The sequence below is a fragment of the Marmota monax genome, unplaced genomic scaffold, assembly GCF_021218885.2.
Source record: "Marmota monax isolate L192 unplaced genomic scaffold, Marmota_monax_Labrador192_F-V1.1 WCK01_AAM20220418_F8-fsc00028, whole genome shotgun sequence".
NCBI classification, from domain to species: domain Eukaryota; kingdom Metazoa; phylum Chordata; class Mammalia; order Rodentia; family Sciuridae; genus Marmota; species Marmota monax.
Genome location: NW_026694779.1, coordinates 200750 through 213541, shown reverse-complemented (window position 1 = coordinate 213541; position 12792 = coordinate 200750). Strand labels below are relative to the sequence as shown.

General features: G+C 54.5%; 1 protein-coding gene across 1 annotated transcript; it reads right to left on the bottom strand.

Moving 5' to 3' along the window:
- Positions 1–5251: 5251 nt before the first annotated feature.
- On the bottom strand, positions 5252–12772 carry Lsm3 (LSM3 homolog, U6 small nuclear RNA and mRNA degradation associated). Its single transcript, XM_046425466.2, has 4 exons — positions 12657–12772; positions 10361–10471; positions 8610–8705; positions 5252–5645 (listed from the first exon to the last, which is right to left on the bottom strand). Exons 1-4 carry the CDS (start codon positions 12675–12677, stop codon positions 5565–5567), a joined length of 309 nt encoding a protein of 102 aa, XP_046281422.1. The 5' UTR covers positions 12678–12772; the 3' UTR covers positions 5252–5564.
- Between the last annotated feature and the right edge of the window lie 20 nt (positions 12773–12792).

Genomic DNA, 12792 nt, shown 5'->3' with positions numbered 1-12792 from the left:
GCCGTGGTGGGGGGGGGACACCAGTGTCTGGGGACAGCCCACAAACGCTGACTGCAAGGTCCTGAGGTCCCCAGTTTGGTCACCGGCCTGTGGACTCGCTGGGTATCCACAAGGCCAGGCCTGACCAGGCCCGAGCAGGGGCTGGGGACACCGTCTCTGCAGGGAGCAGTAGCCTGTCCGGTGCCCGTGGACTCTCTCCAAGTAGCTGCCCTTCCCAGGAGCTCTGGGGACCCGACACTTACCCCCAGCCTAACACCCCACCTGGTGGCAGGTCCCCAGCGAGACCCCGGCCAGGGGACTGCAGCCACCCCGGGCCCGGCCCTAGACCAAGCCTGAGTTCCACCGCCCCGAGTCCAGGGCCTCCCAGTGCGTCCCGAGCCGGGGCTGAAAGTCACACTGAGGTCTCTTCTGGGAAGTGGTGACCACGAGTCAGGTCACCCACAGCATCGGCTGTGTCTGTCGCCATCCCTGTCCCCTCCTGGTTTCCTTTGAGGGAACCACCTGTCCGCACTGGGGACCATCCTGCGCCTAGCCCCAGGGATGGGCAGGTGACCCAGGCCTGGTCACTGGGAGCCCTCCCCTGGTCCCTCAGGCCCAGGAAGAGCCCAAGGAGACGGGGACCCCCGCCCTGGTCAGGCAGGCCGGGGGCCGGTCAGGATCTGCTCCAGGAAGATCTTGCCCAAGAATGAGGTCCAGGCTCCGCAGAGTGAGGGACAGGGACGCCCTTTCTCTTCCCTAAGAGGAGGAGGGGTTATTGGGGCGCATGATTTCAGGGGTCTCAGTCCACAGACGGCCGGTCCCTTGCTCTGAGCCCCAGGTGACGCAGGGCATCTGGCCCAGGTCAGCAGTCAGGACGGGGCGAGGGGAAGCAGGGGACCAGAAATGGCCAGCGAGCTTCTTGGCCCGGCCAGGGTGACCCCTGGCCTTGCAGATGTTTTCTGTGATCAACACGCAGAGAGCCACTCAGACGGCAGCTGTCACCCAGGGGACAGTCCCCTCCTGGCAGTGGCTAAAAGCAGCAGCTCGGTGTCATTTGTAAGAGTGAGTCAAAGGGAACCGCCCGCCTCCAGGTGAAGTTTGAAGATGTGCCCAAATCAGAGCTCTGGCCCCTCTGGACAGTACTGAGACTTTGTCCCTCTGTGGCTCATGATTTTAGCTCGACTTGGGACACTCAGAAGTTACTTGGGTGGATTTTAGGGCCCCTTCATCTCAAAGATGTGGCAGGCAGTGGCCACTCATGAGTGTCCCTCCAACAACGTGAAGTTTTGTAAACTTTGTTTTTTTTCATTTTTTAATGTGGTGCCCAGGACGGAGCCCAGGGTGTCACCTGGGCCAGGCAAGTGCTCTACCACCGCCAGACCCCAGCCCCAGGATTTTAAAAATGGTGACAGATTTTCAAATTGAGCTTCTATAAAGTCTAAGGTCAACTACGACAGTAAGACTAAGTAGGTGCTTAGGAAAACCTTGACCCTGACATGATGACGGACACAAAGTGCTGACGTCAGTTCTCTGTAAAGGCCGTGTTTCTTTACACGAAGGCAGATAGATCACGGTGTTTATTACACCAAGTGCAGGTTAAGGTCCAGATGACCTTCAGAATCCGGGTCCTAGAGGATCTCTCAGCGTTGGTCAGGTGAAATGTAATGAGATACGGGAACAGAGGTGCACAACGTCCTGATTTTAACACACGGATGTCTTTATTCTATTGCTGTTTACAGTTTGGGTCCCAGGAGAACCTGCGGCAGAGAGTCCTGAGCGACTCTAAGTATCCCTCATCTGGCTGACCCTTTTTTTTTGGTACTGGGGATTGAACCCAGGGGCACGCACTTAGCCACTGAACCCCATCCCCAGGCCGTTTTTACATTTTATTGAGAGACAGAGTCTCGCTGAGTTGCTTAGGGCCTTGCTGTGTTGCTGAGGCTGGCCTCCACCTTGCCATCCTCCTGCCTCAGCCTCCTGAGCTGCAGGTATGACGGGCGTGTGCCACCCTACCTGGCTGTATTCTGCCTAATAGATGAAAGTCCTGTAGACACAGGTGACACTGATTTCTCTGCTTCTGGATTGGGTCTGTTCCCATTTACTGTACAGTCATTATTTCAACTGATGAATGATCAAAAGCAGGAGTTAAGTCCCTAACTCCTTAGAAAGTTCTTTTCACAGGAAAAGAAAAGTGTGTGTGGCGGGTGGGACCCTCATGAAAATCCAAGGGGGATCCTAAGGGAAGGGAGCCAGGGGGTGGGAAAAGGGAAGGGGACAAAGTGCCAGGGAGTGACATTGGCTCAATGATGTCGTCATAGCGTGTGTGTAAGAATGTGCGACCACGCACCCCACCATTGTGTACAGCCGTGATGCACCAACAAAAAATAAGTAAAAAGTTCCTCTTGCCATTTCTGAATATGTAAATAATTCTTCGATTTTCTCCTTTCATTATGGCCGTGTAAGAGAATCTGAGTTGCTCTAACGTCTGACCGAGTCCCACCCATATTTTCTCGAATTCCGTGACACCCGTTTAGTGACGACGGCTCCTTTTCTCCTGAGAACAAGACAGGTGTCCACTAGGGGGAGGAGCCAGGGCGCCCGGGTCTGCAGTGGACGGTCACCGCGGGCCCACGGTCAGGGCTCAGGGAGTCCGACTGTCTCACCTCGAGTCACTGAGCAGGTGACTCATCTGAAGGACTCCAGATGTGGCCAGGGAGTCTCATGAGTGAGAGAAGGTTCTGGTCTCCCCAGCACTGACACCGTCCAGTTGTGGTGGACGTCCTCTACTGAGGCTCTCCCCCTGGCCTGGCTGCCCACGAGGTCCTGTCTCCACAGAGCAGCTCTCGTGGTCAGTGGTCAGGGCTGGGCGCGTCTGACCCACTCCCTCTCCACAGTGCTGTTGAGTGTGACAATTGCTTGGAGTTTTATTGCCAAACCATGAGTCTGAAGTGCGACCTGGACTGGGAAGTGGACCCTGTGTTCAGAGGTGACTCCTGCGTCAGCTCACCTGGCCTCATATAGTCATCTATAATGTTTGGCAGGTTTTTTTTGTGTGTGTGTGTGTGTGTGCTGGGGATTGAATTTGGGGACACTCGACCACGGAGCCCCGTCCCCAGCCCTATTTTGCGTTTTATTTAGAGACAGGGTCTCCCTGAGCTGCTTAGGGCCTCCCTTTGGCTGAGGCTGGCTTTGAACTCGCGATCCTCCTGCCTCAGCCTCCCGAGTGGCTGGGATGACCGGGGTGCGCCATGCCGTTCTAACGTGACTCTGTGTGGACTGACTTCTCTGCAGGTTTCAATGTTTTCTGGAAACTTGGTCTTTCCATGAGGACAGTCCTGGGACCCATTTTGAATTTCCCCAGCACCATGGGAGCCATCCACAGTGCCACCAGGGGTCCCTGCGCCCACTACCTTCCTGTAAGTGTCCTCAGGAAACCACCAAGACAGGGATCTAGGTGTGGCATCTGTTGGCAAGGTCTCCAGAGGAATGTGACATCACCAGAAGGCTCCCCTCCAGGTATGTGACAGCATGTGGCAGGAACCACCAGTCCCCAGCTCCCGCGACGTGGCCACCAGCTGGTGGCTGGGGAGGCACGGCTGCCAGGACCCCCGGAGAGCACGACCCTGGGGACAGCCCTCCTGCAGCCTTGGGTAGGTGACCTCGACTTGGGGACCGTGGCAGGGCCCTGGTTGAGCTATAGGGACTTGAACCCCAGCTCCCCAAGACCCCCGACCTCACAGTGCGTCCCGTCTTCTCATCAGCCACGTTTGTCCTGGTCCCCGTCCCCGTGTGCGGCTGTCAGACGAGGGGCGTGTGCAGGCTGTGGTTGTCGCCTGCGAAGGTCCCCAGGTCACATGGTTCCTGTGTTTTAAACTCAGGGGTGAACAATCCCGCGGGGCTGTCGGTTCCAGGAGGCGGACCGAGGGTGGAGCAGAGGTGCCCAGAGACTGAGGCACGAGGTGCTGGAGAGGGCAGACGGGGGGAGCGCAGGGGACGGCAGGGTGACCCCCAGGCTGGGACCTCTCAGCGCCCTGTCCCCGCTCCGCAGGGGCCCTGCTGCTCCTTAGCTCTGTGGTGCCCTGAGCTCGCTTAGCACCTGCAGAGGTTTTTTGTGAGGATACAAAGTGCCTTTGGCCTGCGCATGTTGGTCCATAAAGGATGGTGACTCTCCTGTCCCCCCGTCCTTGTCATTCAGGCCAGAGTTCTGCTCAGGAAGGGCTCCCAGGATGGCGGCTGCCTTGCCACCCACCAGAGCTGCAAGTCCCTGTTTCCCGCAGCGAACAGCCTTTGCCTCCAGGGACCAGTGACCCCGAGGACCAAGCCCAGGGGTGGCTGAAGGGAGGCTGGGGTCCCTCGCGCCCTGGGCTCAGCACAGCGTCCTTCCCTTGCGGGAACAGGACAGTAAACAATGAAAATGGACCCCTGTGGACACGACACCCACTAAAAGCGTCCCTTGCCTGTGGCTCAGTGCGCGTCCCTCGTGACCACACGGCAGGGCCCGATGGTGGATGTGCCAACAGCACCCCGTGTCTCCAGGCAGATCGCCCCAAACCAGACTTTCTGCTTTTCAGAGTCAACACTGGCGCAGGGCCCGGGGCTCAGCCGTCTGGATGAATGGTTTGAGGGCAGACAGGGACTTGCTCTTCTGCGTTTAGGGCACAAAGTGCTGGGAATCAGAACAGCTTGGCTTTTAGCCACCCCCCGCCTTCAGGTGTCGCTAAGGAGCGTTTTAGACTTTCCCACCGATGATCCCAGATTGGAAAGTGGCCTCTCTTTTTTGGTACTGGGAATTGAACCCAAGGTCACTCAGCTACTGAGCTCCTCCCCAGCCCTATTTTGCATTTTATTTAGAGACAGGGTCTCACTGAATTGCTCAGGGCCTCACCAAGTTGCTGAGGCTGGCCTCCAAGTTGCAATCCTCCTGCCTCAGCCTCCTGAGCCCTGAGGTGACAGGTGTCCACCAGGCTGGAAAGTGGTTTCTCTAAGTGTAGCTCTGGTACCAGAAATCACACCTTGTGGCCCACGGGAACGTCAACATTAAAATGACACTTGAGCTCCTGTGGCACCCTGTAGGTATATTATTGTGTCACCTGTGTACCCTGCCGTCCTGCAGTTGTTGGTTTGGACAACCGCAGGGGACGGGCAGAGGCACAGGGACAAAACCCCAGGTCCTGCTCTGCCAGCTGTGCCTCCAGCACCACAGCGGCCCTGTTCCTGGGTGCTGTGCGACACGGACACACGCTGAGAAGAATCCACAAGACAGCAGGCCGCGTTAAAAAAGAAACCCAAAAGCAAACACAAAATTTAATTAAAAAAACCAAACAAACCATCAGGACGTGTGTGCAGGAACAACGGGGGAAACTGACCCTTGAAGAAGACGCGGGCACCTGGGGGGATCGGAGGGGACAGTGCACTGAGCTCAACAGGCTGCAAGTTGTTTGCAAACCAACTCATCTCGCAGTGGAGGAGTCGAGGCCATTTCTTAGTGATACACGCAGCAGCAGGCTCGTCTTCTCAACGTCCTGGACATTCAAAGGGGCAGCTGTACACGGTCTCCGTCTTCTCCTCGGGATCCACCCTTGGTGTCAGCCGACTCTCAGTGGAGGGGCGACAAGCACGACCCCGTCTCCCCGGACAAAAAGCATCGGAATATTCCGCTTGGTCGACTGCAAGACACAAAACCAACCGCGCCACGTTGAATGACATGGAATAATATCATTACAGTCACAGAGACGCATCATTTAGAATATACTTGAGCCACCCATGAACCTCCCCCAAGTGCCTGTCCAAGGTTGTCCCCCCACCACTGGGTGGACTCAGGTGATCCAAAACCCAGGGGATACTAGAGCCACCAGGAGAAGCAGCCGGGGTCCCTGATTTACCACCTGAGAGAATGCTAGTGTGGCGGCCTCCTGGGGACAGTGGGGACAGTCACAGGGGCAGGAGGTGAGCTGCTTCTCTGCTCCCCACTGGGCACTGCTTACAGGGTCTGCGGAGGGTGTGGGGCACGCACAGAATGGACACCTGAGGCTTCTGCTGAGTGCTTGGGCCTGGGCCCCAGGACGCCTGGACTGTCTGAAACCTCTCTGAGCCTTGGCTGGACGTCAGGTAGAACCTGGAAAGTAGCCCTCAGGCCTCCCAAACCTGCAGGCCCTGGAGGGTTAGGGTGGAAAGGACCAAATGGCACAGGAAGGAGATGAACTCGGGCAGAATCTGGCTGGTTTTCACGCAGAGAAGAGAAGGAACGGAATCCACAGCGTCAGACATGCTGAAGCCACACAGCAGACGTGTAGAAATGAAGCTTGGATGAGCGAGGCCTGGTGACCTCCTCAGCCAGCTCAGCCCCAGCGAGGAGCGGAGACAGGGGACTGTCCGTCCACCCAAACCTACGAGGCCAGTGGTCAGCAATGGCTGGAGGGAGGGGCACAGACATCCGCTGTGTGGCCTCCAGGCCTCTGGTCCCTAAGGTAAGGGAGGGAGCCCTAGGCAGAGGGGCTGGTGTCCTGGGAGCAACCACGCGGTACAGGATGGACGGCTGGGAAAGTGGCTGGGGACCCAGAGCACAGGCCACTGTCAGCAGCCTGCACAGCGGCTCTCCAGCTGCGAAGCGACACTCAAAAGAGCAAGGCCAGCCGCTCTGCCTTCCCGTTAGTGGTCAGCAGTCGGCTGAGTTGTCCAGGAGTTGGTCACGTAAGTCACAGGAAGACCCACAAGACACCTCTGTCTGTGTGTCCTGGCGATGCGGACACACGGCCCTCTGTTGTGTCTGTAGACGCACAGGGCGAGCCCCACACCGGGTCCGGGGATGGAGAGGCATTTAGCCCAGTTTCCTGTGTTGAACTGGATCATCCAGGGACAGCATTTTGACACTCCCCCAGGGAGTCAGGGGCATCTCCACGGCTGAGCAGAGCGCGACACTCCCCTGCAGCTGCACCTGGCAGCCAGCGAGGCCCATGTGCTCCGCTCAGTTACTAACGGGTCCCTTTGGTAGAAAATGCGTAGATGCAGGAGGGAGAGGAAGGGACCCTGGCAAAGAGGAGCGAGCAGAGGGCAGGAGCCAGGGCGGACAGAACCGCCAAGACCCTCAAAGGCTACTGTTGGGACACCCACTAGTCACCTGTCCCTAATCTGAAGGCTTTTTTTTTTTTTTTTTTAAATATTTTTTAAAAGTGTTTTTTAGCTGTAGTGGACACACAGTATCTTCATTTATTTTTATGTGGTGCAGAGGATCAAACCCAGTGCCTCACGCATGTCAGCAGAGCGCGACACTCCCCTGTAGCTGTGCCTAGAAGCCTGCCCTGCCCCCTGAAGGCTTCCGTGTGGTCCGTCAGGAGACCCTCCAGAGTCCCAGGAAGCAGGCACCCCCATCGGCCCTGTCTAATAGAAAGGACGCAGTCACAGTCAGGATCGGTGCTTTGGCTCCATTACATCAGTGGTGAGCAGGATCCAGGTCTGAACTCGGGCAGTTCTGAGATCTGAGCCCGTTATTTTTAACCACTAGAGTCCGACAGGCCAGAGACTGGCTTTGTGATATTTAAAGCCTTTTTTGAGGAGATATTATCAAATGTGAGTATCAAAATATGAACCAGTGAAATGTGTGCGCATGACTTGGTGAACTGGGGATTTCCAATGAGCAGTGTTTGGGGTCACCAGATCATGCTTCTTACCAAGGTCCATTAAAGTGCAAGGCAAGTCCATGTTCATGGAATAAGAATATAAAACAGTTTTTGTGACACGGTTTTCGATGCCACAGTGCAATCGACCTTGACTGCAGCAGGTATCTGTGAAAATGCACCCTTCCCTTTCCAGGTCCCCATCTGTGGGGTCAGACTCTCTATAACTTCAACAATAGATCACGATGGAGGAAACGCAGGTAAAGGGCACACAAACCTGCCCTCAGCTGCGCCAGGCAGTAAGGAGGTTCGCAGAGACATTGGCAAACGGCACAGCAAACGCACTTCACTAAATACTGTTCTAGAAAACAGTGGTTGTTTATGACAGTGTTATTTTTTAAAAAAAAAATATTTTATTTTTTTAGTTGTACACAACACCTTTATTTTGTTTATTTATTTTTATGTGGTGCTGAGGATTGAACCCAGGGCCTTGGACGTGCTAGGTGAGCGCTCTACCGCTGAGCCACAACCCCAGCCCCGTAACAGTGTTACTTGTATTCACAATGGATATGCGTGTGTGTCTGAATGAGTGAATACTTTTGTGAACTGTCTCTGTTTTAGTTCCTGACACCTTAGGCATCACCAGGCCAAGTCCACGTGACGTGGAAGACCATCGTTCTGTATCCCTGTTGTACGCGGCTCACAGGCAGCACCTCGCACTGTCACGATGACCCTGGCGGCCCCAGGAGGTCGGGGGCAGCCTTCCTGCTCACCCGCGACAAGCCGACTCAGTGGATTCTCTTGCCCAAGGGAGCCCGGGTAGGTAGTGGCCAAGTCAGTAGCGGAAATCAGATCCGCCTGACCTCCGGGCTCTCCTTTTAATTGCCACACTCAATTAAGTCCGTAAGTAGGTGTCCCAACCTGACAGGCCTCCTGGAGCCGTGGCATGGGAGCCGTAGCATGCCGAGAACAAGTGACAAGTTCAAAGTGATGAGCTGAGATAATGGGATGACTTACCTTATAGATCTCTTCATACGTCTCTTCGTCGATCTCTATCGTGGTCACGGTTTCCTCCACGTCGCCCAGGATCATATTCAAGTGTTGATCGTAAGCCTGGAGTGGGAGGGCGAGGGGTCAGAAAACACGCACCCACGCAGCGGAGAACCACCACGAGCAGGGCCACGACATGTCACCTGGACCACCACAGGTAATGCTCCTGATGCTCACACCACACGCTTCACCTACCAGTGACAACAATCTGCTGCTACCCTACCTCTTCACAGATGGTCTCAGCGACAGCTGAACTGACCCAATAAAAACAACACTGTCTATCACGGCCCCGAATGCATTTACTAAAAGTGACTTGGAATAATTTCTGGAGTGTCCACCCTGCTTCTTACCCACAGTGGTCATGTCATGTCATTAGGAAAAGTAGCACATTATCACTGATCAGCAGACTTGTTTCCATGGAGCCAGCCACAGAGTGAAAGGAAAGAAACGGGAACTGAGAGAAGAAATTCCTCAACTGTTAAGATGACGGCACTGCACTTTTCTAAAGGCACAGGACACAGTCATCAGACCCGCCCTGTCCTGGGGCGGACTGGACACCACAAAGGGCAGGTAGGTGGAGCAACTCTGCAGGACATGGACGTGCCTGGCACCTGTGGGCCGAGGGAATCAATGTGACCAAGACACTCAGTGTGGCCTTGGGAGTTCACGCGCTCTGCCAACACGTGGGCCCCAGGTCCCTGCTCAGCGTCTGCTCACGCTGACTCCAACAGTGCTGGATGGTTTACGTGCCCCCTCAGAGTGAACGGCCCACAGGCCACGTGGGGAGGTGCTGGGCAGGGAGCACAAACCAGGGCCAAGTGTACAGTTTAGGATGGAAAACAAACCCCACTGGGGCCACGGCGAGAGGCAGACACCTCAGAACAGGACCTGACGTGCAGCTGGTGCTTAGTAAACATCAGCTGTGTTTAACCAGTTCAGGGGACAGAAACAGTGACGAAAACAGCACCGTTGGGAGGTGACCAAGGAGAGACCACATCTTCCAGGTTTTCTATGAACAAACAGGATCACTTCAAGGGGCCAATTCTACAGAAAGAATCGCACACAGGCACAAAGAAATATGTGCCTCATTTATAGGAGCAAGAAATGGGAGATAGTCTAAATGCCACCGTCATACAGGTAGAGTCACCATTATACACAGCACTGTCTACAATGTAAAACAGCCCTCATTCATATAGCACTGTTATTCACTATCCAAGCCTTCCCCAGTGGAAGCAAAGGAGACTCATAAATGAAAAAGGTGCTGAAAAACACGTATAACAGGATTCCACTTTTTTTAGAGGTGTGCAAATATAAGCATCTACACACAGACATGTGTACGTGTATATATGTCTCTACATGTACACACACGTATGCTTACACCTGTGTGTTGAGAAAATATACAGAAAAGATCTGAATGAGTATATATGTATATATTTAAGTAAGAATGGAGGACAAATTTATTTACAAATAAAAGTCAGAAAAGAAGGGGATGAGAAGGAACTCTAACAAACATTTCTGATGAAATTGCTAAAGAAAAAATTGATAACAATGAGTAAAGTGCAGTTGTGTTGGCTTTATAGAAACAGGAGCGACTGTTTACCCCCCTTTCTCCTGCATTTTAAAACACGCTCTCCCCTGCACAGTCCTGCACTACAAGGAGCCAGGCAGGAAGGAGCGACAGGAAACAGTCTGATTTCGAGGTCATCCGATGTACTCACATGTAACCTGCCTCGCAGCTCCCGGTCATTTCTCATCTTCACGTAAATGCGCTCATCCAGGCTGAGCCTGATGAGGTCCAGCGGCTCCTCTACGGTGTTGGTGGTTTGTTGCTGATAAAAGAAAACAGGCTTAGGAAGTGATACTAGAGGGGGTACAGAGTTTGGATCTCTGCCCTGCTGTGTCACTGAGGGCAAGTTACTTAACCCCTCTGTGCCTCAGTCTGCAAAAGAGGAAAACCAATAGTGTCTACTTAATTCTATTGTTGGGAGGCCTAAATGATACGTATGAAGGCTTAGTACAGTGCCTCTCGTATAACACCTGCGACATAAATGAGCGCTAAGACAGAAAGACATGAATTATTCAGCAAAGTAAGCATGACTTTGTTTCCTTGATATCCAGGGACTTTAGTCTTGTCTCAGATCTTACTCAGTCACTTAAAATACATTCATCTAGGGCTGGGGATGTGGCTCAAGCGGTAGCGCGCTCGCCTGGCATGTGTGCGGCCAGGGTTCGATCCTCAGCACCACATACAAAGATGTTGTGTCCACTGAGAACTAAAGAATAAATGTTAAAAAATTCTCTCTGTCTCTCTCTCAAAAACAAACAAAACAAACAAACAAACAAAACATTCACCTAATGTCTATGTGAATTCAGAATGCTACCAGAGGTGCAGATTTAAGGGAAGATCATGAATCAAGCACGGGCAGGTGGAGTTTATGGTGGGAACTGGTCAGGAAGATGCAGGAATCTGGCAGGCGTATAGAATACCGACTGAAAGCACCAGCTTTGGAGCAGGCAGTCTGTGACCAACTCCTGACTCTGACCGGACTCTCCTGAACTCGGATTACCAATCCTGCCATCACAACCCTCAGACTCCTCATTTGTAACACGAGGAAGCCATAACCTTCCTTTAGGGTTCTTACGAGGACTAAATGACCTAATACCTGGTGAACAAAATAAATGGTTTCCATTATCACTGTTAGAGAACTATTCAACATACAGGCCTCAGAGGTCAGGGCTGGATGACTTAGGGTCATCCTCATGGACGGGATGGCTGCAGCCAGGAGGAGTTGGTAAGATCATTCAAGAACTGCTTCAGAGAGTACATGAAACTGGTGGAAGGAGGTGACAGAAGGTTCAAAAGGACAAATGAGACGGTAAAAAAAAAACCCCAAAACCCCTGACATCAGTTGGTACATTCCTCACCTCACTTGAACAGCTGTTTAAGGACTGGCTGACCACAGTCGCCACCATCAGGGAGCTCAGAAGATCATCATTATTACTTTTAAATATTTATTTTTAGGCGTAGATGGACACAACACAATGCCTTTATTTTTACGTGGTGCTGAGGATCGAACTCGGGTCCGCCCGTGCTAGGGGAGCGCTCTACCTCTGAGCCACGATCCCAGCCCAGGGAGCTCATATTATTGTGGAGAAATGCACATTAATAGGTAATGATAGTTCTATAAAAACACGACCATCCTCCTGCTACCCGGGCGCAGGATGCCCAGGGTGCACCCCGTGTCCCCATCACTTGCTTCATTCACTCAGTCAATATTCGCTGAGCACAGATCAGTCTTATGGCCGTGCGTTCTCCTGGTGGGAGACGCACAGGAAACGAAGCAGTTCACGTTCAACATAAAAAATGCTGTAAAAAAACAAAACCAAGTGCCACTTTACAAAAGTGGCCGGGAAGTCCTCTTTCGTGCAGCGGAGACGCCCGCGGTAGGAAGCTGCAGAAGTCGTGGCCCGAGGCCAGCACAGGAGCAGGTGCAGGGGCGGGTCACGCCCTCCCTACCCGGGGCCCGCTGCTCCTGTCACAGCTCCCCGGTCACAGACCTGCACCTGTCTGTCCTCCTGCAGAGCACGGGCTCCAGGGCGGGCAGGCAGGCGTCCCCGGGGCCACAGCCAGGTCCCTCCCGAGTGGCGGGTCCCCTAGGACGGGCCCCAGGGACCCTGACCGCCCGGTCCCGCCTCCTGCGGGGACCCCGGCCGCCCCGGGTGACAGGCAGGGACGGCTCCTTCCATTCCACAGACAAGGGCAGGCCTCGCGGGCGCAGAGGTGGCGAGCGCGACGGGCCCCTCTCGGGCGGGCTGACAAGGACCTCGGGGTCCGGAAGGGGCGCGACGGCCGGAGGCACAGATGAGGCAGCGGCGACCCGGGACGAGCCACCGCGGCGGACCGCCTTCCCACGGGCTTGGAAGGAGACGGCCCTGGTACGCGAGGCCGAGCAGGGCCAGGGCCGCAAGGGGCGGGGACGCTGTTTTGGAGCCGGGTCCTGAGAACCCACTCACCTGGTCCACGTCGTCCGCCATGTTTCAAACCCTGCGCCCTTTCCCGCCTCTCGCGAGAGCACGCGAGCGTCTCCGGGACCGGAGAACCGGAAGCGCAATGACGCCACGCTCCGGAAGTAGTGATGAGGGTCGGTTC